This window comes from Equus asinus, chromosome 20, assembly GCF_041296235.1.
Source record: "Equus asinus isolate D_3611 breed Donkey chromosome 20, EquAss-T2T_v2, whole genome shotgun sequence".
In the NCBI taxonomy this organism is placed as follows: Eukaryota; Metazoa; Chordata; class Mammalia; order Perissodactyla; family Equidae; genus Equus; species Equus asinus.
The window spans coordinates 29,615,755-29,641,767 of NC_091809.1; the positions used below are offsets into that span (position 1 = coordinate 29,615,755).

Here is a 26,013-nt window from a genome sequence, read left to right on the forward strand (position 1 = left end):
GTCCAGCAGGTCTACCGCCTGCCCACCAGCAGCAGAACGGATTTGTATTGCACTTCTCCTCTCCAGGGGCACCTGCAATCCAGGTGACACTTCAGGGGGAACGCAGGTCAGGAGGACATGAGAAGGAGCCAGAGGCCAGGTCATCCACTCATAGGTAAAGTTAGCGTCTGGACACAGGCGCCAGCCAGGCTAATTATGAGGCTGACCCCACATGGCAGGCATCTCTGGCTAATAGCACAAAGAGAATTGGAGAAATACCACCAAAGAGATTTGATTCAATTCTACTGCTTTATTGCAATTCAGAACAGTGAACCTGAGCCAAACCACTGGACTCGATCCCCAGAACAAGCGCCTCAAAGCGGACAGACAACTGCGGGGCCAGGCTGCCCCTCCCCCCTCGCGTGGCCACGGGGAGCAAAGGGAGGGGAGCACACCTACGCCAGGCTGGGTGCCCAGTGGCCCCAACCTTCCGGGGGATGGCGCACACTGGAACAGGCCTCCTGCCACCCCCCTGTGGCCCGGGGAGGGTGCGGCTTCTGCGAGGGTCTCCATCTGCTCCTCAGCTGGAGCTTCCCACCCAGTAAACCTGGACAGACTCTCTAATCAGGAAACAAGCAACCGAGGGTTTCTGCTTCTCTTAAGCTCAGGCTGTCATCCTATCTGACGCAATCAGTGAGAATGAAAAGGAGAATGAAAAGTCTCCTCAGCAGGAGCCCCTCCCAGAGTCCCAGAGCAGGCTCAGGAGGGTGTGAAGAGAACAACGCCAATCAGGATATACACCCCCTTCCTATCCCCTACAAGTGGTGACAAGTTGCTACTTCAGAAATGAAAAGGGGCCACAAGGGAGGTAGCTGAGCCAGGTGAGAACCTCGAAGGAGCAAGCCAGCGTCCAGGAGTCCGGGCCAACCAGTCAGGCCTTTCCTGAGGGCCCCAGGCACCCTGAGAGACATCCCTGTCCTCTCCCAGGAGAGCAGGAAGTGGGGCGGCAGAGCCGGGTCAAGAGCCACTTCAGGCAAGAAGGGATCCCTCCCTGGCCATCCTACCTCTCCTCTTCTGGTCCCCAGGGCTAGGGTCTTGAACTGAAGCAGTGGGCAGAGCTGGGGCCCCCTGGCTCTCTGAGGTTGCTACTTAAGGGCACTCTCCTGATGGCAGGGTGTGAGGGGCCCACCAGGCCTCCTGTCAGCTAGGAGGAGGGTGGCGCTTGCCTGCTTCCCACCATAGGAGGTGCTGGGCGGTGCTGCTCAGTTGATGTACCGGCTCCTGCCTAGGTGGGGTGTTTCAGTGAACTGTATCACAGAGCCTGCCATCTTCTCCTCGAAAACAATGACCTGGGGGAGAGAAGGGTTAGGGTATGACAACAGCGGAGGTCTGTCTGAGAGTCAGAAGAGGGGGCCTTCAGGAGGGAGCTGGGAACCAGGCTGGAAGGAATAGGGACCCACACTCATCAGCACAAGGAAGAGCACAGAGGAGCCGGACACCACCTCTGCCCCCCTCCTGCCCTCCCAGCCTTAACAGACTGGGACCAGGGAAACCCTGTGATGCCAGACAGGGCAGGGAGGAGAAGGGGGTCCTGGGGAAAAGGAAGGGCAGCAAGTGCGCGCACCTGGTTGATGCCTTGGTCCAACCAGGTACCGGGGAGGTAGAGGGTCTCTTGGGGTCCGATGTTCCAGTAGCGTCCAAGGTTTTGGCCATTGATGAACACAACTCCCTTCTCCCAGCCCTTTAAGCAGAGTAGGGAAGAGGTTAGTTGACCATGAAAGCCACCGAATATAAAGTCACATGGGAAGGCAGAGACACAGTTAAACACGGGCTGTGTGTTCTCGGCTCCTAGGAGGCCCGGATGAACCGATGCTGACAGCCACGAGGTTAACAAGTGGGGAGTTCAGCTCCCATCCCCACTAGCGCCGTGTTTCCCCGGCAGGGCACCAGGCTCAGACTGGACGTAGGAACCTAGACCTTGAGAAGTACCACCAGGTGGTTCTCCTGCTCTGAGCCCACTCTGCCTGGCCTAGGGAGGCCCTGGTGACCCCTTCGGAGGAGGGGACGCAAGGACAGAGACGCTCTGGGCACAGGTGGTCCAGAGGGCTCCCTCTGAGGGGAGACGGGAGCCTGGGCAGGGAGGGACTACGAACCTCCAGCTTCATAAAGGTGTCGGAGGGGGAAAGGGCAACTGACAAGGCCCCCAGGAAGAAAGCAGGGAATGTAGGTGCTTCAGGGACCTTGTTCCATTCGTCAAAGCTGAACCTACAGCCAGAAAGGAAGACAAGAGAGGGAGGGGCACCTTCTCACATCTGCGTCCTGTCCTGCATCGAATTCCAGAGCCCCCCCCCCCCTCCGGCCCCGGTCCCCGCCTGTTAACTGGAGCACAGGGAGGGCAGCGGGGTGGCATCAGGGGGATCCCCTACTCTCTAGCGCTGGTACTGCCACCATCTGGGCTCTGGGTCTGTTTACACATGGGTGGCAGGAGGGGCAAGGCGAGAGCAGCCCTGGGCCTTCCTGGCTCTCCTGCTCCTTGTCTGTGAGTTCACACACTGCACGGGGCAGGGACCTACCTCTGAAAGAAGGTTTTTTTCATATCCAGGCTGTAGATTCTGAATTTGCTCAGGGGAGAATCATTTAGATAGATATTTCCAATTAAACCTGTGGGAAGGAGGCAAGGAAACACGGGCATGGCCACAGCGGGGCAGCAGACCTGGCTGCGGCTGACACACATGTGGGAAGTTGATGTGAAGGATACACTCCCTAAGGGGCTCATCACATGGCATTTCCCTAGAAATCCCAAAGAGGATGAAAACGAGTAATACCAGTGTGTGCCCAGTCCTAGATGTGGCCAGGAAGAACCCAAGCGAGGGCGAGGACAGAGCTGAGAGTCAGAGGGCAAGAACAGTCTCTGGCCTCTCTCTGAGGGGGAGGCTCCCTTTTGGGGGCTGAGAATTCCAACACAATAAAATGAGGCCAAAAGGACAGATGACCAAGAGGTCACAGTGGTTCTAGACTGGCTTCGAGGTCAGTTTCAGTGGGTCCCAGACTAAAGAGACCTAATAACTCAGCCAGGAATCTTCTACATGACCTAGGATTAAAGATTTCTTTCTAAAATATTTAAATTGTGAATCAAGGGCAGTATGACTTGGGCATCCAAGTCTGAGGAGCTGTGCACACGTGAGTAGAGATTAATTAGTGCCTTGGGGAGGGGTCAGCTGTGTTGGTCTCAGAGCAGCTCCCGTGGTCCTCTAGGTCATGGAACTGCGGAGTGGCTAGAGGGGGAATTTGGACAGGCTGGGGAATGTGAACAGGCTTCATGGGGCCTGCAGACCCTCTTAAATTGCAGGTACAGGTGTGTTAGGGGACACACATTTCTGGAAACAAAGTCTGTGCCTTATAAACACTGAATGCTTCCAGAGGACAGGAACTCCACAGTGCGAGTCCAGGGCACACCTTGGCCAGGGGCCTGGGGAGGCAAGGACAGGGAATAGGCTCAAGCAGGCAGTCCCTTCCCATGCCAGGAGAAGAAAGGAAGTGAGGATGGGCCTGGAGAGGGAGCCCCTGGGGGAAGAAGCTGAAACCCAGAGAGGAGCGCAGGGGATTGTTTAGGGAAAAGAGACGGTGAGCAGGACAGTGCCAGAAGCTACCCTGAGGCCCACTGGAGAGGGCTGACCCCCGGATCCAGGAGTCCCCCGTGGGCCACAGTGCTTCCCTGGCAGGTGAGGACGAGGACAGGCTGCGCAGCTTTCTTCATTACAAAGGCAAACCCATGGGAGAGCTGGGAGGTCATCAGCCCTCCTCACCACAGTAGCATTTACTCTAAGTTCTTATTTCACAACTTACGTGAAACCAACCACATCCTGATAAATGGATAAGAAGGAAGACACAAATTTAAGCAAAGAAGATTTAGAAGGCCAAGAAACCTGAATTGAGTTGGTAGACTTTTCCTAGAGCGGCTTGCATCAAGAGCATTTTGTTCACTGTTTGTCTTCTGCCTCCTCCCCACCACAAAGGAGAGCATCAATGCATTTCCAAGGCGGATCAAGAAAAGAAATCCAGTGTGGAGACCCAAGAAGACAGGAGTTCTTGGATTTGGATTTGTGGACATACCTTATCTGGATTTCTGGGAATCCCTTTCCTTGCCCCTCACCCACCCCTGCTCACCACCCCAGCAGACAGCCCCCTGCTAAAGCAACTGCAGCCTAGTGAGATGTGGAGAGGCTGGCTCAGTGTTTGCTGTGTGCTCACCATGAGGACAACATGCACAGGGAGCGTTAACCAGGAAGAGGTCAGAACCCAGCTGGTCCTCTCAGGCCGACTTTCACCTCTCTCCAGTGGGCCTCCATGACCCCACCTCCCTCCAGTGGGCCTCCATGACCCCACCTCCCTCCAGTGGGCCTCCATGACCCCACCTCCCTCCAGTGGGCCTCCATGACCCCACCTCCCCTCCAGTGGGCCTCCATGACCCCACCTCCCTCCAGTGGGCCTCCATGACCCCACCTCCCTCCAGTGGGCCTCCATGACCCCACCTCCCTCCAGTGGGCCTCCATGACCATATTTCCCTCCATTGGACCTCCATGACCCACTTTCCTCTAGTGGGCCTCCATGATCCTACCTTCTTCCAGCGGGCCTCCATGACCCTGCCTCACTACAGTGGGCCTCCATGACCCTCTTCCTTCTAACGGGCCTTCATGAGCCCACCTCCCTTCAATGGGCCTCCATGACCCTACCTCACTGCAATGGTTGTCTGTGAGTGACCCACCTCACTACAATTGGCTTCTATGACCTACCTCACTGTTAGGGTTCTCCATGGCCAACCTCCCTCCAATGGGCCTCTATGACTCCACATCCTTCAGTGGGCCACCATAACCCCACCTCATTGCAATCTGCCTCCATGGCCTGCTGGTGGGCTAGTACAGAGGAGGCATAGCCGGGCACATGCTGAGCATTAGCAGTTCTTCCCTTGGCATGTGCTGTGACCCACCTTTGCGCTGATTATCAATCTCCCCATAGTTGACTCGCCCACAATTCTCCACCAAGATCCTCAGCGTGGTGTAACCCTGCCAGGAATATAGTGGTCGATGATGACTGCTTGATTACTCAGCTATAAGATCACAACTGCACCTGGGGGTTTCTCTGTGGAACCCTAGTTCTCCCCTAAGCTCTGAGGGTGATCAGAATGCAATGTTCTGCCCCTCTTTCCATGTGCAGCTCTGTGGTTAAGAAGCCTCCAGTCTGCCAATCTTCCTCTTTGACTCCTGCCAAATCTACTCAGGAAGCAGCTGGCGTGAGCCACTGCCCAGCTCCACAAGGGTAACAAACCTGGATCAAGGGGATATTGATCTCCTTCCTTTTATAGTCCAAGAATCCTATAGATACTGTGTTCACAAATACCTGCCAAATGAACAGACAGAAAGCACCCATGGGTCAACAGGAGGGAGGTGTAAGAGGGATCTCTGCTTAGCAGAGAAAGAGGTAACACTGTGTGTGCTGAGGAGGGCATTTAGCCAGGCACAGAGGAAAAATGAATGCCCATGATTACAGCTGAAAAGGACTGCAGAGCTGACGGTGGTGGGCCATCTCCATACACTGGGAACAGCCAGATTTGTGAGAGGAAAGAGAGTCAAACATCTGTTGTCGGGCTTGAGGACTACAAGCCCACAGGAATCAAGAGGAGATGCTCCTACCTGTCCCCGGTCACGCACAAAAGCACTAAGGACACCAGATGAGGCAATGGTGGTCTCATACAGTGTGTACCCAAAGGACTGTCCGTTGCCATTGTTCACTGGCAGGTTCTCCATATTGACTGGCTGTTCAGAATTGATTGGCTGTACAGAAAAAAGACAGGGGAGGCACAGGGGCTAGGCAGAGGAGAACAAAGGCAGCAACCTCATCTTGAGCCTTCTTGGGGAGCGTGGGGCAGCAGACAGATCCCCACCTGGGAATTAGCACACTGTGGGGCAGGGGCCTCTAAGATTTTTTCTATTTTGATGTCTCATTTCACAAACATGTGGAGCCAGTCCAGCTGATTGGCGCTCTCAGCTCCAAAATCCTGATTTTGACTCTTTCTCACACTAACTCTGGCCCTCCAGGTCACAGGATTAGGGGGATGAGAAGAGGGATATGCAATAACAACAGAATGAAGACCTGCCATCTCGTGGACTTTCAGCTTTTTAAGCCACCCTCATTTTTGCATCACAGCACCCCTCTGAGTCAGCTACAGGAGGTACACCCTCTTCTCAGAGGAGGGTGAAGCCCACTCTCCTGCCCCCTCATCATCCTCTCTGCCCACTGAGGCTGGAGAAAGGGAATCCCTACTGTGTGATCCAATTTTTCTTCAAGGTCTAAAGAGTTCCTTCCCACTTCATACTCTACCTTGGGTTCATTCTCTTTACTCCAAGTTCTAAAGCTGGAGCGTGGACCTCAAAGCTATCAAGAGTTGGTTTTCTCTTCCTCCATGACAGCTGTCTGGAGGGGTTCCTGGTCCCGCCACCCTACCCACGGCACTCACCGCCTCCATGTACTTCAGGGCATCCCACAGTGACAGGTAGAAAGCTGGCGTCACGGACTCGTATGCAGTCTTGGGAAGAGGGTCAGGTGGGGGAGGCAGAGGGGTACCTGCAACATAGACAGACAACAGGGCCATCCCAAAGGACCCCAGTCACTGCCCCTCCAGCCTGTGCAACCCCTGGCTCCCAGCCAGGGCCCAACATCCTCCTCTATCCTAGAGCCAAGAGGAAAACAGGCCCATTCCCAGACAGGCCCAGACCCTGCTAGCAAGGCAATGCCATGGGGGATGAGGGCGTTGTCATATCCTCAGGAATCTTAGCACCCATGAAAAGGCAAAGCTAGCAAGACACAAACTAGGATGAAAACAGTTAATCTCTCAACTCGCCTGTCCTTGTCCAGGACATTCTTGCACACAGATCAATTGGGGTTGAGGTGGGGTGGTCAGGAAAGAACTCTTCAGGAGTTTCAGAGCAAAAGCAAGGGCCCATGGTGGTGCTGGAGCCTGCTGCTGGCCAGGTACCTGAGATGGAGCCAAAGAAATCTCGGAGCTGGAGGTACTTGGCTGTGTAATCTCCCGCCTCTGTCAGCACCGCGTCATAGTCTGCAAGACACCAGGGTGCTGTCACTGGTCACCCATGTCCCAGGACAGTGTGGCAGCAAAAAGGGAGAAGCTGGGGGCGGGCAGCAGGATCTTTATCCCAGCGATTTGGGAGGCAAACACTTTTGGTATGAGCCAGCAGTCAAAATACTACAAATACCAACCAGTACAAAGTGCCACCCAAACTGCCTGTGACCACAGCATGACCCTAAATTTCCAGGCATCTTTCCTGCCTTCCAGGACTGTCAAGGGGAGGGCGGGGGTCACGCCACGGGAAGGGCCTGAGTGGGCAGAAGCAGCTGCCCTCATGTGAGGACCTGCCCACCGCACCTCTCCCACTCCCTCCAGCTCAATTCCAAAAGGCTCATGGGCACATCCATGGGCTGCCATCCCCCCTGCTCTGGAAGTTGAAAACTGATGATCCACACAAACCTCCCCCTTCCCCAGGCACTCTACAGCCAAATGCATTAAAGGCTCAGAAGGTGTCCCTAAAGGACTCTCCATAAATCGTCCCAGACACACAAATGCTGGGGTGTTCTGGGGAGGGGCGGTATGGGGAATACTTGCCATAGCTGGTGACATGAGACTTATAGTCATAATAATGCATGGCTCCATTTATGAAGCCAAAGTTGGTGCCTCCGTGGAACATGTAGAGGTTGATGGAGGAGCCAGCGTCAATGATGGCAGACACGGTTTTTAAAACCTCTACAGGAGAAGGGGAGAAGGGGGAACATGCAGAGTGACCTCGAGTTTGAGACAAGTTGTAAGTCTCCTCTTTCCCAGCCCCTCCTCAGATCCAACTGCATCGCTCTGCCCTTCAGCTTCCACTAAACCCCCATCACAGAAGAGCAGAGGAGGAGCAACAAAGACGGGCCAGAACCGCGGCCCTGAGCTTCGGCCTGCCAGCTGTTTCTCAGTCAGTAAGGTCTCCATCAACTACAACGCGGACAACCCGCTGTGCAGAGCAGCCTTTGCCTCCATCTGGCACACCTCTCCACTTTACTCTCGCGTTGTAAGACACAGAAAGACAGCGCTCAGAATTACAGATGCAGTTCTGACCACCTCCTCAACCCTGCTTTATCAGAACCAATGACACAAGAAGACAGTATCAAAGGAGAACTATAAATGGTTAATTAATATATCCATGTATATGTTTTCTTAAAAACCTCAGTATTGGTCAAAGAAATGTGAACTAAACAATGACCTATCAGATTAGCAAATATTAAGAATTATCTTAATACTCATTGTTGATGAATCTCATTGAATAATGTATTCTCATTGAATAATGGTGAGTAAAAATTGCTACAATCATTCTGGAGGGCAGTTTAGTAAATATATATCAAAATTGCATTAATGTGTACTTCTATTGCTAGGAACTTATACGGGAATAATATGCCAGGTATGCAAAACTGGATGTTCAAGAATGCTCACTGACATGGCGTTCAGTTAAAAAGAACCACTGAAAACAACCTAAGTGTTCATCAGTAAGAGAGTGGGTAAATGAATTGTGCTTTCATCACCAATACATGGAGTTCTTTCCATTCTTAAAAACAGTGATGGAATCTATATCTAACAGTATAGAAAGCTGTCTTTTATGTCATTCACTGGCACAAGCAGGTGACGAGGAGCAGATGTGCCTGCATTTGTCCACATCTCTCCATGTGCACGTGGGGCTGCAGACAGAGAGCGGCCTACACTGCACACCCCAGGTCTTCCCTGGGCTCTGGGGTTTTTATCTCTTCTTTACATATTTTCTGTATTTGCTGGATGTTTGCAATAGGCACATATTACTTATCTAATTACGAAAACATAATAAAGCAATGTCAAAAGTCCTACTGTTCACTTCAAATGTCAAGACAAATGGCTCTGGAAAATATGAGCTATTACATGCAAACAGTCCCAGGAGGCTTGCACCCACCAGCTAGTCTACATCAGTTAGCAGGGTATTTGGAACTTCTTCCTACCTCTTCAGTCAACACACATGCTGGAGGCAGGTACTGTAAAACACTCACCAGAGGAATCCAGGATGTTGTGTGTGCCTCCCCACGAGTCAAACCACCCCGTCCAGTACTCCATCACCATCTTGGGCCGAGCCCCCTGGGCACCACAAAATGAGAAGTTAGCTGGTCAAGAGAGACAGAGGAAAGCTCTTCCTGGAGGGGATGCCAGCACCTCTGTCCCCCAACTCCTCCCCGGCTGCAAGCCCCTTGCCTTAGAGGCCATGGGAAGCAGAGCACAGACATGCACCAAGTACACCTGCACCGGCTTCTCCTCCGTGTACGGCCTCCACCCTGCAGGAGGGGGTGGAACAGGCCACCAAGGTGGCTGCAGTGGCCCTGCTGCCTTGACGTGGCTCAACATTGCATACAGCGCTAGCGCGAAAACACAGGGCTGTGTTCAAAGTCAGTCTTCGTGAGAACTCAGCACCTGCTTTCAGAGTCTCTTCCTACATAGGGTTTGTTCTGAATCAAGCCAAGCCTGTCCATTTCCAGGGAAGGAGAATGTTCTGTCAGGATAACTCCACTTCTGAGAGGTACACCGTGGACGCAGGCCCCTCAGGTGCTGCTTCCTTTAGAAGGAAGAGTCAGAGAGCTGCTGAGTGGGCCTCTCTTTAAGAGCCAAGAAGTGAGGGCATCACAGCCCAGCCCTTCACAGTGCAGGTTCTGCAGCCACAATGTCTGGCTTCATACTTTGGCTGGGACATTCAGTAAGACTTTACTATTGCCTCAGAACACTGACTTTGCACAGGATTGTCCCAAGGATGCAGAAATCACTCCAGGGACCAGGCTCTACTCTGCCCTGTGTGTGGAAGCACCGTAGCACCTGGGGGAGGTGGAAGGACTGAGAGGCTGCATTTCAAGCTCAGCACAGAGAGCCTTCTTCATTCCGCACAGGCCGTCTCTGTCAGTGACGGCTTCACATTTCGAAGGCAAGTGCCCACAGGGCAACAAAGTCCGACCCAGGGTGAAGATTCACGGTCCACTGAGTGGAAGGGACCAGCCACACCAGAGGAAGGCCAAAGGAGTCACAATAATTCTTAGCAAGATATGTGGCTTGGTTTTCTTTACAGCTGTCCACCTCCAAAGAAGGTGATATAGGACCACATCTAAGTCACTAAAAAGGGAGGAATCAATCTTAAGTGCCACATGTCAGTATTCTGCAGTGCCATGAGGGGCTCTCTGTCATGACTGGAGGGTGCCAGGGCCAATGCAGGGAGTTGTCCACCACTGGCCCAGGTCACTGCACCACACAGTGAGGAGCTGGGGCTCCGCTGTCCTCCCTAACATGCTCTTACTGGGTGTTTATCCCTTCTACAAATGTCTCTTTGACTGTAAAACGGTAGTAACAGCAGCGAGCACACATGGTCACTGGGAGAACTAAAGGACACGATGCACGTAAAGCCCTTGGCACCCAGGGCCTGGTCCTTAGGAAGTGCTCAGGAAACATTCGCGTGGGTTCTCTCCATCACTGACATGGATGGGAGGACCAGCGAGGTGCTGTTGGCCACACCAAAGTGGAGGAGAGCTGGGCCTGTGTTGTCCCCATTCAAAGGCAACTTTGATCAAAACAAAGCAGCACTCAACTCCCCTTCCTTGGGGAAAGCAAACATCGCTGAGCTGTGAACAGAAAGGCCTTTAGCAGTGCCACTCGATCAAAGGATGACCTGGCCTGGTGCACACGGGTGTGGCCATTTCTCCAAGGAGGACCCTGAAGGAGCCAACGTGAAGCACTGTTGTGCTGGGTGCCTTCCTAGTATCACCTCATTCAATCCTCAAACAACCTCTGACTAGCTACGATCGGCACCCCCACTCACAGAAGAGGAGAGAGAAGCACAGGGCGGCCAGCCCCAGTGGGCGGAGGGCAGCCACTGCATCCTGTGCTTCTCCTAGGCAGCACTCTGTACAATCCCATCAGTTACTGGGCAACTGTTTGGTTAACACGTCTCTCCCCAAGGAGGCAACAAACCACGGGAGGGCAGAGACCCTGTCATCTTAGTCACTGCAGAGGAACAGGGCCCAGCCCCACCCCACGCATAGAGCAGGCACTCAGTAAATATGGGAGGAGGCAAGGAAAGGAGAAAGGGACTGGATCTGAGCCCACCTGTACCTGCTGTCTCTCTCCAGATCTGCCCCACAAAGTCTGCGTGGGGTGAGGTCTGCCTGGTCCCACCTCCTCCTGCGCACCTCCCTGCCCGTTCTGCTTGTGCCTCTAAACTTCAGTAGTAGCCACGCCATACACACAGGTGGCCCTCATCCTTCGTGGCTCCACACTGCTGTGATGGCTTCATATGGATGTGCCTTAGGACACTGCCTCTGCTCTAAAAAATGAACAGCTGGGATGGAGAACAACCCCAGCACCTCCAGAGGCATCTGTCCACCTGTGACACGAACGCTCCAACAGCTCGCTCTAGACCAGGGATCAACATGACCATCAGCCCATGCTGGCAGTTTGGGGCATTCCCACCCTTCAGTAAGACAGGGTGAGAGACGGGTCTCTCAGTTCTGCAAATGGGCTGCAGCTGCCTTGGTCAGACCATATCTCTCTCCTTAGGGGAGACACATGAACTTGAGAGACAAGAAATCGATCAGAACAGGATTTAACTGTAAATTCCCATCACCCTGATGGATGTTGAGGTACAGCCAGAAACTCCTCTCTCCCTCTGACCTGGAATGGGCCAGCCTGCCTGTCCTGCTGACGACAATCATCTTTCTAGGCCCACAGGGGCCTCACAGGTTAAGGTCAGACATATACTGCACAGGGCACAGCAGTGTTTCTCCCCTTGATCCCTAGGGCCCAAATGAGCATGTCTGGGGCTACGTGAGTCACAGAATTCTAGTCAAGAGGCCTCTGTGATGGCATCATGCCTAGAGCTTTGAAAAGGGCCCTTTCTCAAGAGGCAGGAAACCATATTCATGCATCACCTCACACAGCAACAACTCAGAGCATGTCCACACGGCTTCCCCGGCCACGGGCGCAGCAAAATGGGGCAGCAGGAGCTGGGTTCTGCAGCGCTTCTCTCCCATCTGGGGCACCCCGAGCACAGTGCAGGTGTCCAGAGCACCAGAGGCTTCTGACACAGAGGCTCCACTCCCCTCTAGGATTCCTACACTCACACGGAGCAGGGCCCGGGCCAGACTCACCTGGACAGTGAAGAGAAAGGTGCTTAATAACTGCAGGTCGTGTTGCGACTGTAAGTTGATGGTGGCCAGCACTGTGGATGGAAAGAAGAAAAAAGAAACAGAACATTCTCATAAAGCCAGGAAGATTTCCTGAACTACCCCAGACCTTTCGCAGTTCACCAGCATAATAAATTAACTAAGCTTGACATTGTTTCCCACCTCCAATTAGAGTTTGGTTTCTCTGATGTCAGGAAATTTATCTTGCTCATCTTGGAAATCCCACCCTCGGCACAGAGTGCACAGGGCAGGCCCTCACTAGGCATCTGTTCTGGATTCACATGGGTTTACAACCAGAGTGTGGGTTCTGTCACTTGTTCTTCTGCAGGAGCCCAGAGTCGGATCTCTCCTTGCACCTCAAGCACCTAGTACGGGGTAACAACCTAAATGAAGACTCCACTTTCATTTCTTTGACGAGGCTAATTTTCTCTTCTACCCCATGGTGTTCATTTTTTAATTTAAAATTATATTTTAAGTGGCTTTCCATTAGTGAAAGGATGCCGAGAAAGATGTGCTACATTTGCCTATGGCTGTGGATCCCCTGGCCAGCCCACTGCAGCAGTTGGTTCTGGAGCTCCTTGCCTGCCTCCTGTCTGCCTGGGCAGTGGGCTCACACTCAGCGGCCTCTGCCTGGGTTCCAGCAGACTGGGAAGGCCTGACAGAGACTGAGCCGGCCTGGCAAGCTGACCACCCTGATGCTCTCCTGTCAGACATAAGCCCCTGATCACCAGTGATTAAAAACAGACAAGAGCTGAGGCTCCAGGAAGTTAAATAACAAGCCTCACGGTCACCACACTGCTGGTGAGCAGCAGAGCAGCACTGCAGCCCCAGGCCCATCTCATACCCACCCTTCTTCTGTGATGTCATTGTCCTCCAGCAACCCACTGGGGAACCCTACATCCAGACCCCCCTCAACTAAAGCAGAAATCCCTTGAAGACAGGAGGCCTGTCAGAAACTGACCAGGCAGAAATCTCAGAGGTCAACAGGATTAGCATGGCTAACTGAACAGCATCTACTCCTAGCTTCCTGACACTCCACTCAAATAAAAACAAGGCGTGAAAAAGTGGAAGGCCATAAGGAACAAGAACTAGAGAGGAGGCATAACAGAGAAGAGATTTCAAGAAAGCCTTAAGCGACTGAAAAAGGGCAGGGAACAGCCTGAGAGAAAGGAAGAAGTTATGACTGGCTGCCCACCTGCAACCCAAGGCCTCCTTCATGTCCGAGGCACCGTGCAGGGGGAACGCCTGTCCCCTGCCTCGTGCACCCCTCAAGCCGCTTCCCCAGTGATGCTGTCCCCTCAGGGGACCACACTCTCCAGGAAAGCTGAGCCCCAGCGGCTCTAGGCTTGGAGGGACGGGGCACAGCAGAGTGTGGCTGAGACGTGAAGCGGGGAAAGAGGGCAATCCGACCAAGGGGGCTCCTGCCCACCCCCAGCCTGCGCCCCAAACATCTGCAGCCATAGACCAAAGGAGCCGTCTCTGGACTCCAGCACTGACAGTCGGGCTTCCCTCACTGAAAGAGCCCAATAGGGCCCACCCACCCTGCAAAGGAGCACACCTGCCAACAGCCTCTCCTCCACCCGGGGTCCCCAAGGGGCCACAGAGTGCCTCTTCCTTAACTGCCCATGCAAGAGCCACCAACTGAGAAAGGCCCCTCAGGTGGAAGGATGAGCAGAACAGGTAAATGTTAAAAAAAAATAGTAAAATATCCTCAGAGAGAGATAAGAACCATATTATCCATTAAAAAAGCATCCTATGAGAAAAGAAATTATTCAAGGAAAACATGATCCAAGAGGTAACAGAAGGATCGGAAGATAAAAGCTGAAGAAGTTGCTCAGAAAGTAGAACTCAAGGGCATAAAGAGAAAAAATCAAAAAGATAAGCGACTTAGAGAATCAGTATCAGAGTCCAATCCATGAGAAACAGGAATGACCAGAAGATCAGAGAGAAGAGGGAAAGCATATCAAAGAAATGCATGATGAGTGTCCCACCACTGATGACCCTGTTTCAGTTCAAGTGATCCAAAAAAGTGCCAAGAAAGGGACACCAAAGGACATCATTGTCAAATACCAGAATACCAAGGATAAAAGGAAAACTCTAAAATTTCCTAGAAACAGGAGAGAAAAGAAAACAGGGCATTTAAAAGGATCAGGCACCAGAATGGAACCGTACTTCGGCAGCAAGAGCAGATCCTAGGAAATAAGAGAGTAATGCTGTCAAAGTTCCAGGAAACAGATTCCACAGCAGACACGGGTCAGTCTGGGTAGCGCTATGCAGCAGGCTGCCGTGGGGTCAGAAACAATGTGGTCCCAGACAGCGACCAGACTCAACCTAGAACCCGACAGGTACAGGTGTCTGGAAAACACCCACGATAGGAGTTTGGAAGGTCTTTGGTAAAGGATTTGTTTACCTTTACCAAAGGGAGAGAACGAAGAACTTACAAGAAATGACAAACAAATGAGGTAAGTACATTGAAAGAGAAAACTAAGCATCCTGAAAGTGAGTCAATCTGCAAACGTCGTCCAGAACGTCAGACGCAGTGTGGGGCCTGCAGGAAGGTGGTGACCTGCGATGGCACGGCCACTGACTACACATGGCTAGCAGAAGGGCAGGAGGGGAAGCCGCGGGCCCAGGGTGGCGAGAGAGGACTAAACCCTCAATGCAACAAGACAGCAGTAAATGGAATTTTAAATCAATAAGTATAGAGTTCTATATGCCCATTCTTAAGAACTACGAGAAAAACACCAGAAGAAAAAGTTAAAGGGTTCAAATGATCATTTCTGGCGAGAGGCAGGAGGAGGCAGGCCACACCGTATTTACAAGCATTTCCATTATTTTACTTTTAGATCCTGTAAATGCGTTCCTTCAATTACACTTTTAATTAACTGAGAGAAATCATTCCAGGCAGCCTGGGCAGCAGGCAGCTCTCAGAGGGGGCGCTGCAGTGGAGGGGGCACAAAGATCAGCAGGGGCCTTGGAGACTCCGACCCACCGCCACGCTTTCCTCCCCAACGTTGGTTGCTGGCGCTATAAAAGGGTCTTCCTTCCAGCAGGGCCACAGCCGCCCAGGCCCCACCCCGCACAGGTGCGTCCCCGGGGCAGCCGCAGGGACACAGTGCCACCGCGTGGACGCACGGAATCACTGCCGGTCCTCCTCGGGAGCTGGGGTCTGGCTCCTTGAGGAACTCGCTCTGCCTGGGGACCAGAGCCGCTGCCGCCCACTCATCCAGCAGTCATTCTGAGTGGCAGCCGCACACCAGGCGCTGGCCTAGGGCTTCAGGGAGGAAAGCTGCTATCTTCCAGCCATTCGGGCTAGGGGAGGGAAAGCAGGAGGGACAATACAGAGCGGCGTGCCCACGTAGCAGAGGCACGGTGTGGGAGCCCAGGAAGGCAGCTGGCAGGAAGACCCTTCAGGACGGGTCATCCTTGCGGTGCGCACACCGTGTCCGGGCACGGGAGCACAGCCAAACCAGGCAGACAGAAGCCAGGCCCGGCAGAGCCTACTGCTGCCTGAAACAGGTAAATAAAACAAAGAAACTCTGGAAGGTTGGAAGGCAAAAACAAAGCAAGGCAGAAGGGCTGGGTGAGCTCCGGGAGAAGCTGCAATTTTCAGAGGAAGCCTCACCTCTAGGCGACCTCGGAGGGGAGTTGGAGGGACAGCTCCACAGCTCTCTGGAAGAAGGCTGGGGGCGTGGAGTGCGTTCTAGCAACAACAAGGAGGCCAGGGGAGTGGAGCAGAGTGGGCCAGAGGAGAGCAGGAGGCAGCCAGCTAGGGCACAGAGGCCGCTGGGGAGGCCCTTGGCAGCCATTCTCAGAATGTGCACTTCACTCTGAGTAGGTCAGGTACGCCTGGAGTTCAGGCCAGCGCGAGATGATCTGAGTGATACTTTCAAGGCACACAGAGGAGTTCTTGGGGAGGGAATAGCGAACAAAAGGGAGGTCAGTTCCAATGCTGTTGCAATATTGCAAATGAAAAATGATGGTAATAGCTGAGGTGGTAAAACTTATTTGGATACCAGATAAACTTTGAAGATAAAGCTAAAGGTAAAAAGGATTTGCTGATGGCCATGTGTTAGGCATACAGAGAGAGAGGAGTTGAGTCTAGAGTGACTACAAGGGTTAGGGCCTGCAGAATTAGTGGGCAATGAGGTTACAATTTACTGAGAAAAGAAGACTGAAAGTGGGGCAGGTTCTGGGAGGGAATGAGACAAGTTCAGTTCCCACTGGTTCCACTGAGACTGGTGGCCTTCCCAGGGCCGTGCTCAGGAGGAGAGGCACATGGAAGGCAGGAGTTCAGGAAGGGTCCCTGATGGAGATGCACGCCTCAGACTCATCAGCACAGAGATGGCATTTAAAGCCATCTGGATGACACCACGAGGGCAGTAAGCGTACCGAGAGAAGAGCAGCACTCACTCCAAGGAGTGAGCCACAAGGACTGTGAGCATCAGAGCTCAGGGAGAGAGAAGCGACCAGCAGGAGACACCGAGAAGGAACTGCCCACAAGGGCAAGAAAAAGCCAGGAAATTGCGTCCCTTACACCAGGTGAGGAAATTTTCAAGAAAAAGAGATTGATAGCTGCTGAAAACTAAAATCTAATCAGAGGCGACGAGGACTAACAATTTGATACTGTGGGGTCACTAGCAACCGGGAACAGTGCACCGCCAGTGGGATGGCGAGGGTGGTGGCGCAGCACTGTGGTTTGACAGAGACGGAGACGGAGGAACAGGGGCCATGAGCATGGACAGGGGAGACGTGCTGAAAGGGGAGCAGAGAAAGAGAACAGCCTCTGCACAGGAAAATGAATCGGCAGATCTTTTTTAGAAGGGAGAACTAGCAACAAGTTTTTACCCAGATAGGAACGGTCCAATAGAAAGAAGGTTGGACAGTGAGGGGCAGTAGGGGCTCGCTGCCCTGCAGCAGCTGAAAGAAGGGGCTTAGTGCAGTGTGGAGTGGCCGGGCAGATCAGGAGCGGGGCAAGTGCGTCTACACTAACGGGAAGAGAGGCAGAGTAAGGGGCACGGATGCTGGTGCATGGAGCACTGCCATGGTTATTGACTGTGCACTCTCTGCCCAGCCAACTGTCCTTCACTGTGGGGGCCACACTGACGCTGGCAAGTGGTCAGTCATCTCTACAATTTTGGCAGGATTTGGGAAAGCCATCCTCACAGTATGCTCCATGCTTCATCTGCTCAGCCCTCTTTGTAACATTCAGAGACCTTCTCAGGGGCCCAACTTGCCGTTCCCCACGTCTTGCAGTCTGCAGAGCACTGTTAGTATCCAGAGCGCTCGATAGAAATGGGAGACCAGCTACAGAGTTGGCTGTGGCAAGTCCGTCTCTGTCACGGACTGTCCAGCCCTCTGAGGCCCAGAGCTTTGGGGCCAGTGCCATGCAAACAGACGAGCAGGCCTCAGAGAAACTCCACTCATGGCTCAGGCTGTCTGGAGGAGTGTATACAGCCAGGCCAGGGAACTACCCCCTGGCCCTGCGTGGCCCCATGAAGGCACCTCCATCAACAGCTCCATTGCTCAGGCCGTCCTTGTTGTCTGAAGTCAAGAGCAGTTCCTCAATACCTCGGTCCTCCAAAGCCTGTGGGGATAAAAGAGTTCAAAGTCTGCCACTCCTCACAGCTTCTGCTGGCCCCACACTGGGACTGCAGCAGCCAGAAGAGAAAGGGGAGAGATTCAAAATAAAGCATTTCTTTCTCTGCAGAGAATGGAGAGAAAACCACCTTGTCTGTGCCCGCCATGATCGACAAAGCTCCAATCAGCCTGAATTACAGCGGCAGGGGCAAGGCCGTCAGGCTCTGGCAGCCCTTAGCTACTGCCAATCTGGCAAGATGCTGGGTCTGGCTAGTGTGCTGCTCCTAGAGGGGTCTGCTCAGAGGCCAGCTCAGAAGGCCAGGGGCCATGCTGTCACCGAGCCACTGACAGGAGGGCTCCGGGAGTGGGTCAGGCCTCCAGGGCAGCTCCCCCTTCACCCGCACCAGAAACAAGCAGCCCCTCCCTTCCCCACACCAGGCTAGGCTCTGGTCAACAGCCACACCACAGTCACATGCCCATGGTGCCGGCGCAGGCCCAGTAGAACAGGAAGTGCCCCGTGAAGGCAGAGAATCTGACGATGAAGACATGCAAGGAACACGCTGTGTGGGGGTAATGCGCCTCACCATTCAGGACAACGGCGCATAGCTATGGGCAGGACTGCCGTGCCACTGCGCACAGACCACCCTATTCAGTCTTCACAGGCAGCATCCTAAGTGTACACATGAAAAGCCTCAGAGAGGCTTGCAGAAGTGCTGTGGGAATCAGAGCTGATGGCAGGTGGACCTGAGCCCAGTCTGTCACCATTCAAAGGCTCTGCTCTGGGGCTGTGGGCTCTTTTGGATCAAAAGCCCCAGCAAGGGGTACTTTCCTATCATTTTCCTTATGTATATTATGACAAGACTGCTTATTTCAACTAGATTCTTTTGGAAATAGGGGAGGCAGAGAGGTGATCCAGTGGGGGAACAAAGCTCCCGTCTGCCCCTGGATGCTGGTGAGGAAAGAACAGGGTCCAATTCTCAGGGACACCAGAAGCTGTAGTTTAATCTGTCAGGCAAGGTGAGGTCCACCACCTCACAGCACTCCAACCAGTCACTCACTGGCATCTAACAAACACTGCTTAGGTTCCTGTCCTATGTGGAAAGCCTCACGTGGGCTGGGAGGGTGCAAACAGGGACAATGGCCAACTTTTACAGCTGTACTAGTCTCACTGGACTTTGCACAGGCGTTCATTTACTGACTGCACACTGTAAGGGATGAGCACCAGTGACCAGCCAAGGGCCTGGTGCCTGTTATCCCTCCACATTCCCACAGTCAACTCAGAGAAAGGCATTCTTGTCTCCATCATGCACATGATGAAACTAAGGCTCAGAAAGATAAGGTGACTGGCCCAGTGTCGTCCTATGCTGACGGTGTCCACATGTCCACAACAGCCCAGGAACAGCTGCATGGCAGCTCAGGGGGATGCTCCCAAGAGCTTCAGTGTTACAGACGCTGGGCACTGGGGCTTCTCAGTGTCCACATGTGTCACACACAGATACCTTTCCCAGATGCCAGGGAGGTGTGACTGAGCAGGACCGGTCACAGAAGGGGCTACACTCTCCTCTCCTCCCATCAGGGGAGCGCTCCTCCTCTGCAGCTCAGTAATTCAGTCAGCACTTGCTGGAGAAGCTCTAGCACTCAAGAGACAGACTGAGAGGCCGAGGTGGAGCTGGAGAAGCTGCCCTGCCCCATGCCCTGGCTGAGACCTTTCGAGCTGATTCAGAGACAAAGAGGAAGCTGCAGGGGTGACGTAGCCCAGGCTGTGGCTGGACTCGACTGTCAGGACTGAACTCTCCCCTTTCAGCTTCAGGAATGCCACACTTCCTAGAGAGAGCCCTGCTCCCTGCGCAGGGGCGTTCTGCACTGCAGGAGAAGGGGGACGAGCAGATAAGAACCTAGAGGCTGAAGCGCTTGAGCCTCGGTCTACCCCTCTGTAGAGACTGAAGTAACTTCCAGATGGAAAATGAATCTGCCTGTGACAGCAGATGGGATGCTGCCTAGGACATCGAGGGCCAAAGCTGAAGCAGCTTTAATTAAATAAATTCACTGAGGCCACTTAACATTTCCTCAGCTCACACCATGGCCAACTCTTCTAAGTACTCCAAAACCAATGCCAATGATTCTGTCATGGTCTCATTTATTGACTTATTATATGTCTAGAACAGCACTGAGCCTATTATGGGACCTCACATAGACACACAATTCAGAGAGGCAAATATTCTCTTTAGTCCCACTCCAGAGAAGAGAAAATAGAGCTTTAGAAAAATTAAGGCATTTGTTCAAAGTCTCAACTACTAAGAAACCAGATCTGAGTATTAGCCTGTTCAAGCCCTGCCCATCCCTCATTTGCCATATATTAAATCAGTGGTTCTCAACCTCACCCACACATTGGAATCAGATGTCAAAGTATCACCCCAGAGATTCTTATTTAACTGGTATGGTATATGATCTTGGCATAGGGATTTTTAAAAATTCCCCAGATGAAGCCAACGTGCAGCCAAAGCTGGGAACCGCTACTTTAGATGCTGGAATGAGAGCAGCCTCTCCAGGAAGACTTCTCTAATCACCACTCAATTCAGTCAATTCCTCTATCCTCAGCCCCTGCAACACCACATGTGTACTGCAATCCCCAAATAAACTCCATCAACATAGGGTAAATAAGTGACAGCCCTGTTGAAATGAAAGTATGGAAAAAGGATTCACTAGTTAATAAATGGTGCTGGGAGACATGGTATTAATATGAGAAAAGTATTAGACCCCCATGTCACACCATAGCCCATAATACATTCCAGAGGAAGCAATATGAAGAAATGAACTGAATTGATTCTTACTTTCTTGATGTAAGGCATGTAGGTGGGGTCTTTGTTATAGGAACCATATTCATTCTCCACCTGCACAGCAATGATGGGTCCTCCATGCTTGTACTGGGGAAAAGAGATAAGCAATCAGAAGCTGAGTTTGTAGTGGGAACTATATTATCTAATTTCAACACACTTATCACCAGTGTTTTACACCACCATGTTTTACTAGCAAAACATTCCATTTAAAAGCAAAAGTCTCAAAAGGTTTGGTATATAATTGAGAATGACATCAGTATGACGTGCAGTAGGAAGCTCCAGGCCCTGTTCCCCTACAGAAACATCAAATAAACCACCTAATGACTAAAGTAACTTTACAGGAGATCTGGAAAACAGTCAAACATTTGAGCAAACAAGTGAATACCCAATCAAGAAAAAGACACATTCAAAATGGTAGCAGATTTCATGGTGTTTTCACTCTCCTGTCACGCTCTGCCCACCGGCATAGCATGGCATAGTCAGAAAGAAGCACCCCAATTACCAGTTCCCTCCCTCAGGACAGAAAGAGCAAAACAGAACTTGTTTGAAATGTTCTGGGCTACCTTTGGGCTGCCCAGTGAACTAGTTTGTGTCTCATTTGAATTAGAGCTCAGACAGGAAATGTTGGCATAGTTTGGACCTCAGCCTGGAAGCTGCATGTGAAAACTTCCGAGGGATTACAGACCCATGGGTGCCTCAGGGCAAGGGACTACAGGCAGAGGAATATAATAGAACATCTAAGGCCACAAGAAAAAGGTGGAATGAGACTCTTTGGGAAACTAAAACATGTAAAAGCAGTCGAGGGAAATTGGGAGGAAAAAAAAAAAAAGCACACACACAGACCAGACAGGACACATACCCAAAAATATCTGAGAAGATCTTAAGCCTTCACTTTGGGCCAATCTCAAGGCTCAGAGCCTGCTACACAGTGAAGGTGCTCCCTGCCAGCCCACAAAGACTGGGGGCGGTGACCACTATGTCAAATGCCCCATTTTCAACAAGAGCACAAGGCATGTAAGACATAGAGAAGTAGGGCCCATTCACAGCAACAAAATCTGTCGCCAGACACAGCCTATAAAGAAATGCACTCAGTAGACTTACTAGACGAAGATTTTAAAACAACTGTCACAAATATGCTCAAAGAGCTAAAGAAAAACACGGACAAAGCCTCAAGAAAAGGATACATGAGCAAAATCAGAATAGCAATAGAGACAGAAACCACAAAACAGAACTAAACAGAAATTCTGGAGCTAAAAACTACAGCATCTAAATAGAAAATTTCACCATAGCAGTTCAACCACGGATTCAAACAAGCAGAAGAAAGAATGGGTGAACTTGGACAGAGTCATTTTAAATTATTGAATCTAAGGAGAAAAAAGAATAAAGAAAAGTGAACAGAGTCTGAGGGACTTATGCAACATCACTAAGTAGACAAACTCATTATGGGAACCCCAAAGGAGAAGAAAGAAAAAAGCAGAGAGATTATTTGAAGAAATCATGGCAGAAAACCTCTCAAATTTGAGGAAACACAGATATACAAGTCCAAGAAGCTTCAATGAACTCCAAGTAGCTTTAACCCAGAGACCCACACCACGACACACTATAACCAAACTGTCAAAAGACAAAGACGAAGAGATTCTTGAAAGGAACCAAAGGAAAATGTGACTTGCAAAGACCCCCAGTAAAGACTATCAGTGGATGTCTTCCCAGAAACCTTGCAGAACTGAGGCAGTGAGATGACACAAACTGCTGAAGGAGAAAAACTAACAATTGAGAATTCCAAATCCAGCAAAACTGTCCTTTAAAAACACGGAAGAAATTAAGACATTCTCACACAAATAAAAGCAAAAGGTGTTCCTTACCACTAAACTTGCCCTACAAGAAATGTTAGATGGAGTCCCTCGCATTGACATGAAAGGCATATGAAAGTTCTCTGGTAAAGTAAATATGTAAAAACCAGTGTTATTACAATATTAGTTCATAACTCTGCCTCCTATTTTTTAGAGGATTTAAAAGACAAATGCATAAAATAATTATAAATCTATATTCATAGGTACACAATATTTAAAGATGTAATTTGTGACATCAATAACATAAAGGGGGAAAGGAGCTGTAAAGGAGTAGAGATTTTATATGTGATCGAAGTTAAGCTAGTATCAATATAAGACAGAATGTCATAGGGGCTGGCCCTGTGGCCAAGTGGTTGAGTTCGCGCGCTCCGCTGCAGGCGGCCCAGTGTTTCGTTGGTTCAGGTCCTGGGCGCGGACATGGCACTGCTCATTGAGCCACGCTGGGGCAGCGTCCCACATGCCACGACTAGAAGGACCCACAACGAAGAATATGCAGCTGTGTACTGGGGGGCTTTGGGGAGAAAAAGGAGAAAGGTAAAATCTTTAAAAAAAAAAAAAAAGATAGAATGTCATAACTTTTGGACAGTATATGTAATCCCCCTGGTAACCACAACAAAAACATCTATAGACTATACACAAAAGGAGATGAAAAGGGAACAGAGCTTGTCACTATGAAAATCAACTAAATACAAAGGAAGGCAGTAATGGAGGAGATGAGGGAGAAAAATATGGCAAGACATACGGAAAACAAATAACAAAATGGCAAAAGCAAATGCTTCCCTATCAGTAATTACTTCAAATGTAAATGTGTTAAACTCTCCAACCACAAGCAGATTTGCAGAATGGACAAATAAACAGTATCCAACCATATGCTGTCCACAAGACACTCACTCTAGAGCTAAGGACACACATGAGTTGAAAGTGAAAGGCTGGAAAAAGCTATTCTGTGCAACAGTAACCAAAGGGGAGCAGGGATGACTGCACTAAGAGCAAACAAAACAGCCTGTAAGTCAAAACTGATAGAAGAGACAAAGGGCATTACATTTTATATACACATAAATACATAATATATATTATACATAAGGATAAAAGGGTCAATTTAGAAGATATAACAATTATAAACATATATGCATCGAACACCAAAGTACCAAAATATATGAAGAAAATATTCCAAGAACTGAAGAGAAAAAAGACATCTCTATAGTAATAGCGGGAGACTTCAATATCCCATTTTCAATAATAGATAAAACAACCAGACAGATGATCCATCAGGAAACACAGGACTTGCACAACGTTGCAGGCCAATGTGACCTAGCAAATACATATAGAACACTCCATCCAACAACAGCACGATGCACACTTTTCTCCAGTGCACACAGAATAGTCTCCAGGATAGACCATATGTTAGGCCACAAAACAAGTTTTAATAAATGTTTTAAAAGATTGAAGTCAAAGTATGTTTTCCAATCACAATATAAGGAAACTAAAAACCAGCAGCAGAAAGAAAACTGAAAAATTCACAAATATGTGGAAATCAAACAACACACTCTTAAAAAACCAGTGACTCAAAGAAGCAATCACAGGGAAATTAGAAAATATATTGAGACAAATGAAAATGAAAACACAACAAAACAAACTTACAGGATACAGTGAAAGCAGTGCTAAGAGGGAAATTTATAATTGTAAACACATTAAAGAAGAAAGGTCTCAAGTCAACAAGCTAACTTTTCATCTTAAGAAACTAGAAAAAGAGAAACAGACTAAACCCAAACATAGCAGAAGAAATAAAGTAATAAAGATTAGAGCAGAATAAAAACAGAGACTAGAAAAACAATAGAGAAAAATCAGAAAAACCAAGAGTTGGTTCTTTGAAAAGATCAACAAAGTTGATAAACCTTTAGTTAGATTAACAAAGAAGAGAAAATATTCGAATAACTAAAAATCAAAAACAAAACAGGAGGTGTTGCTACCAATTTTATAGGAATAAAAAGAATTATAAGAGAGGAATATGAAAAATTGTATGCCAACAAATTGAATAACCTAGATGAAATAAACAAATTCTAGAAACACACAACATGCCAAGACTGAATCATGAAGAAACAAAAAATCCAAATAGATCTGTAACTAGTAAGGAGATTGACACCAATCCTTCTCTAACTCTTGCAAGAAAAATCAAAAAAGAGGGAACACTTCCAAACTCATTCCATGAAGTATTACCAAAGCTAGAAAAAGACTCTACATAGAAGAAAACCACAGACCAACATCCCTGATGAACACTGACACAAAAATCTTCAACAAAACACTAGCAAACTGAATTCAACAATATTAAAAAGATTATACACCATGAACAAGTGGGATTTATTCCTGAATGCAAGGACAACTCAATGAAAATCAATGTGATACACCACATCAACAAAATAAAGGAAAAATAGCACAGGATCATCACAACTGACACATAAAAAGATTTGACAAAATTCAACTTGCTTTCATACTAAAAACACTCAACAAACTAGGAATAGAAGAAAACTATCTCAAGATAATAAAAGCTATATATGAAAAGTCCACACACAGCCAATCTCACACTCAATGGTGAAAGACTGAAAGCCTTTCCTCTAAGATTAAGAAAAAGACAAGGATTCCTGCTTTCGCCACTTCTATTCAACATAGTATTGAAAGTTTTAGCCAGAGGAGTTAGGCAAAAAAATAAAGGCATTCAAATTGGAAAGGAAGAAGTAAAATTATCTGTGTCTGCAGATCTTATATGTAGAAAATCATAAAGATTCCACAAAAAAACTAATAGCACTAATAAACAAATTCAGCAAATTTGCAGGAAACAAAATCAGTGCACAAAAAATTTAATTCTGTTTCTATACACTACCAATGAACAATTCTATTTACAATAGCATCAAAAAGCTTAAAATATTTAGGGATAAATTTAATCAATGACATAAAATACTTCTACATTGAAAACTACAAAACACTGCTGAGAGAAATTAAAGAAGACACCAGTAAATGGAAAGGCATCCTGTGTTCATAGATTGAAAGATTTAATAGTGGTAAGATGTCAGTGCTACCCAAAGTGATCCACAGAGTCAATGCAATCCCTATCAAAATTTCAACGATGTTTCTGCAGAAATACAAAAATCCGAGGGCCAGCCCAGTGGCGCAGCGGTAAAGTTCGTACGTTCTGCTTTGGTGGCCCGGGGTTTGTCGGTTCAGATCCCAGGTGCGGACCTAGCACCACTTGTCAAGCCATGCTTTGGTAGGCATCCCACATACAAAGTAGAGAAAGATGGACATGGATGTGAGCTCAGGGCCAGTCTTCCTCAGCAAAAAGAGGAGGATTGGCGGCAGATGTTAGCTAAGGGCTAATCTTCCTAAAAACAGAAAAAAAAGAAAGAAAAATCCTACCTAAAATCCATATAGAATCTCAAGGGACCTCGAATAGCCAAAACAACGTTGGGAACATTGTTGGAGGT

The 26,013-nt window shown here is 49.7% G+C and overlaps 1 protein-coding gene across 9 annotated transcripts in view; it reads right to left on the minus strand.

The window, feature by feature from the left end:
* Positions 1 to 265: 265 nt before the first annotated feature.
* Positions 266 to 26,013, minus strand: part of GLB1L2 (galactosidase beta 1 like 2) — a 46,870-nt gene continuing 21,122 nt past the window's right edge. For 4 of the 9 annotated variants that reach the window (XM_044751989.2, XM_014865959.3, XM_070489886.1 and 1 more), the window contains 14 exons: positions 20,679 to 20,771; positions 17,773 to 17,854; positions 12,232 to 12,302; positions 9,103 to 9,187; positions 7,658 to 7,795; positions 7,013 to 7,093; positions 6,494 to 6,600; positions 5,670 to 5,810; positions 5,305 to 5,376; positions 4,967 to 5,042; positions 2,553 to 2,640; positions 2,133 to 2,244; positions 1,604 to 1,720; positions 266 to 1,328 (listed from right to left, as the gene is read on the minus strand). In XM_044751989.2, coding sequence (XP_044607924.1) covers positions 1,242 to 1,328; positions 1,604 to 1,720; positions 2,133 to 2,244; positions 2,553 to 2,640; positions 4,967 to 5,042; positions 5,305 to 5,376; positions 5,670 to 5,810; positions 6,494 to 6,600; positions 7,013 to 7,093; positions 7,658 to 7,795; positions 9,103 to 9,187; positions 12,232 to 12,302; positions 17,773 to 17,854; positions 20,679 to 20,771 — 1,350 coding nt within the window. In that variant the 3' untranslated portion in view covers positions 266 to 1,241. Of the gene's footprint in view, positions 1,329 to 1,603; positions 1,721 to 2,132; positions 2,245 to 2,552; positions 2,641 to 4,966; positions 5,043 to 5,304; positions 5,377 to 5,669; positions 5,811 to 6,493; positions 6,601 to 6,877; positions 7,094 to 7,657; positions 7,796 to 9,102; positions 9,188 to 12,231; positions 12,303 to 17,772; positions 17,855 to 20,678; positions 20,772 to 26,013 lie in introns of all 9 variants that reach the window. The other 5 variants (XM_070489884.1, XM_070489883.1, XM_070489885.1 and 2 more) reach the window with 2 other exon arrangements.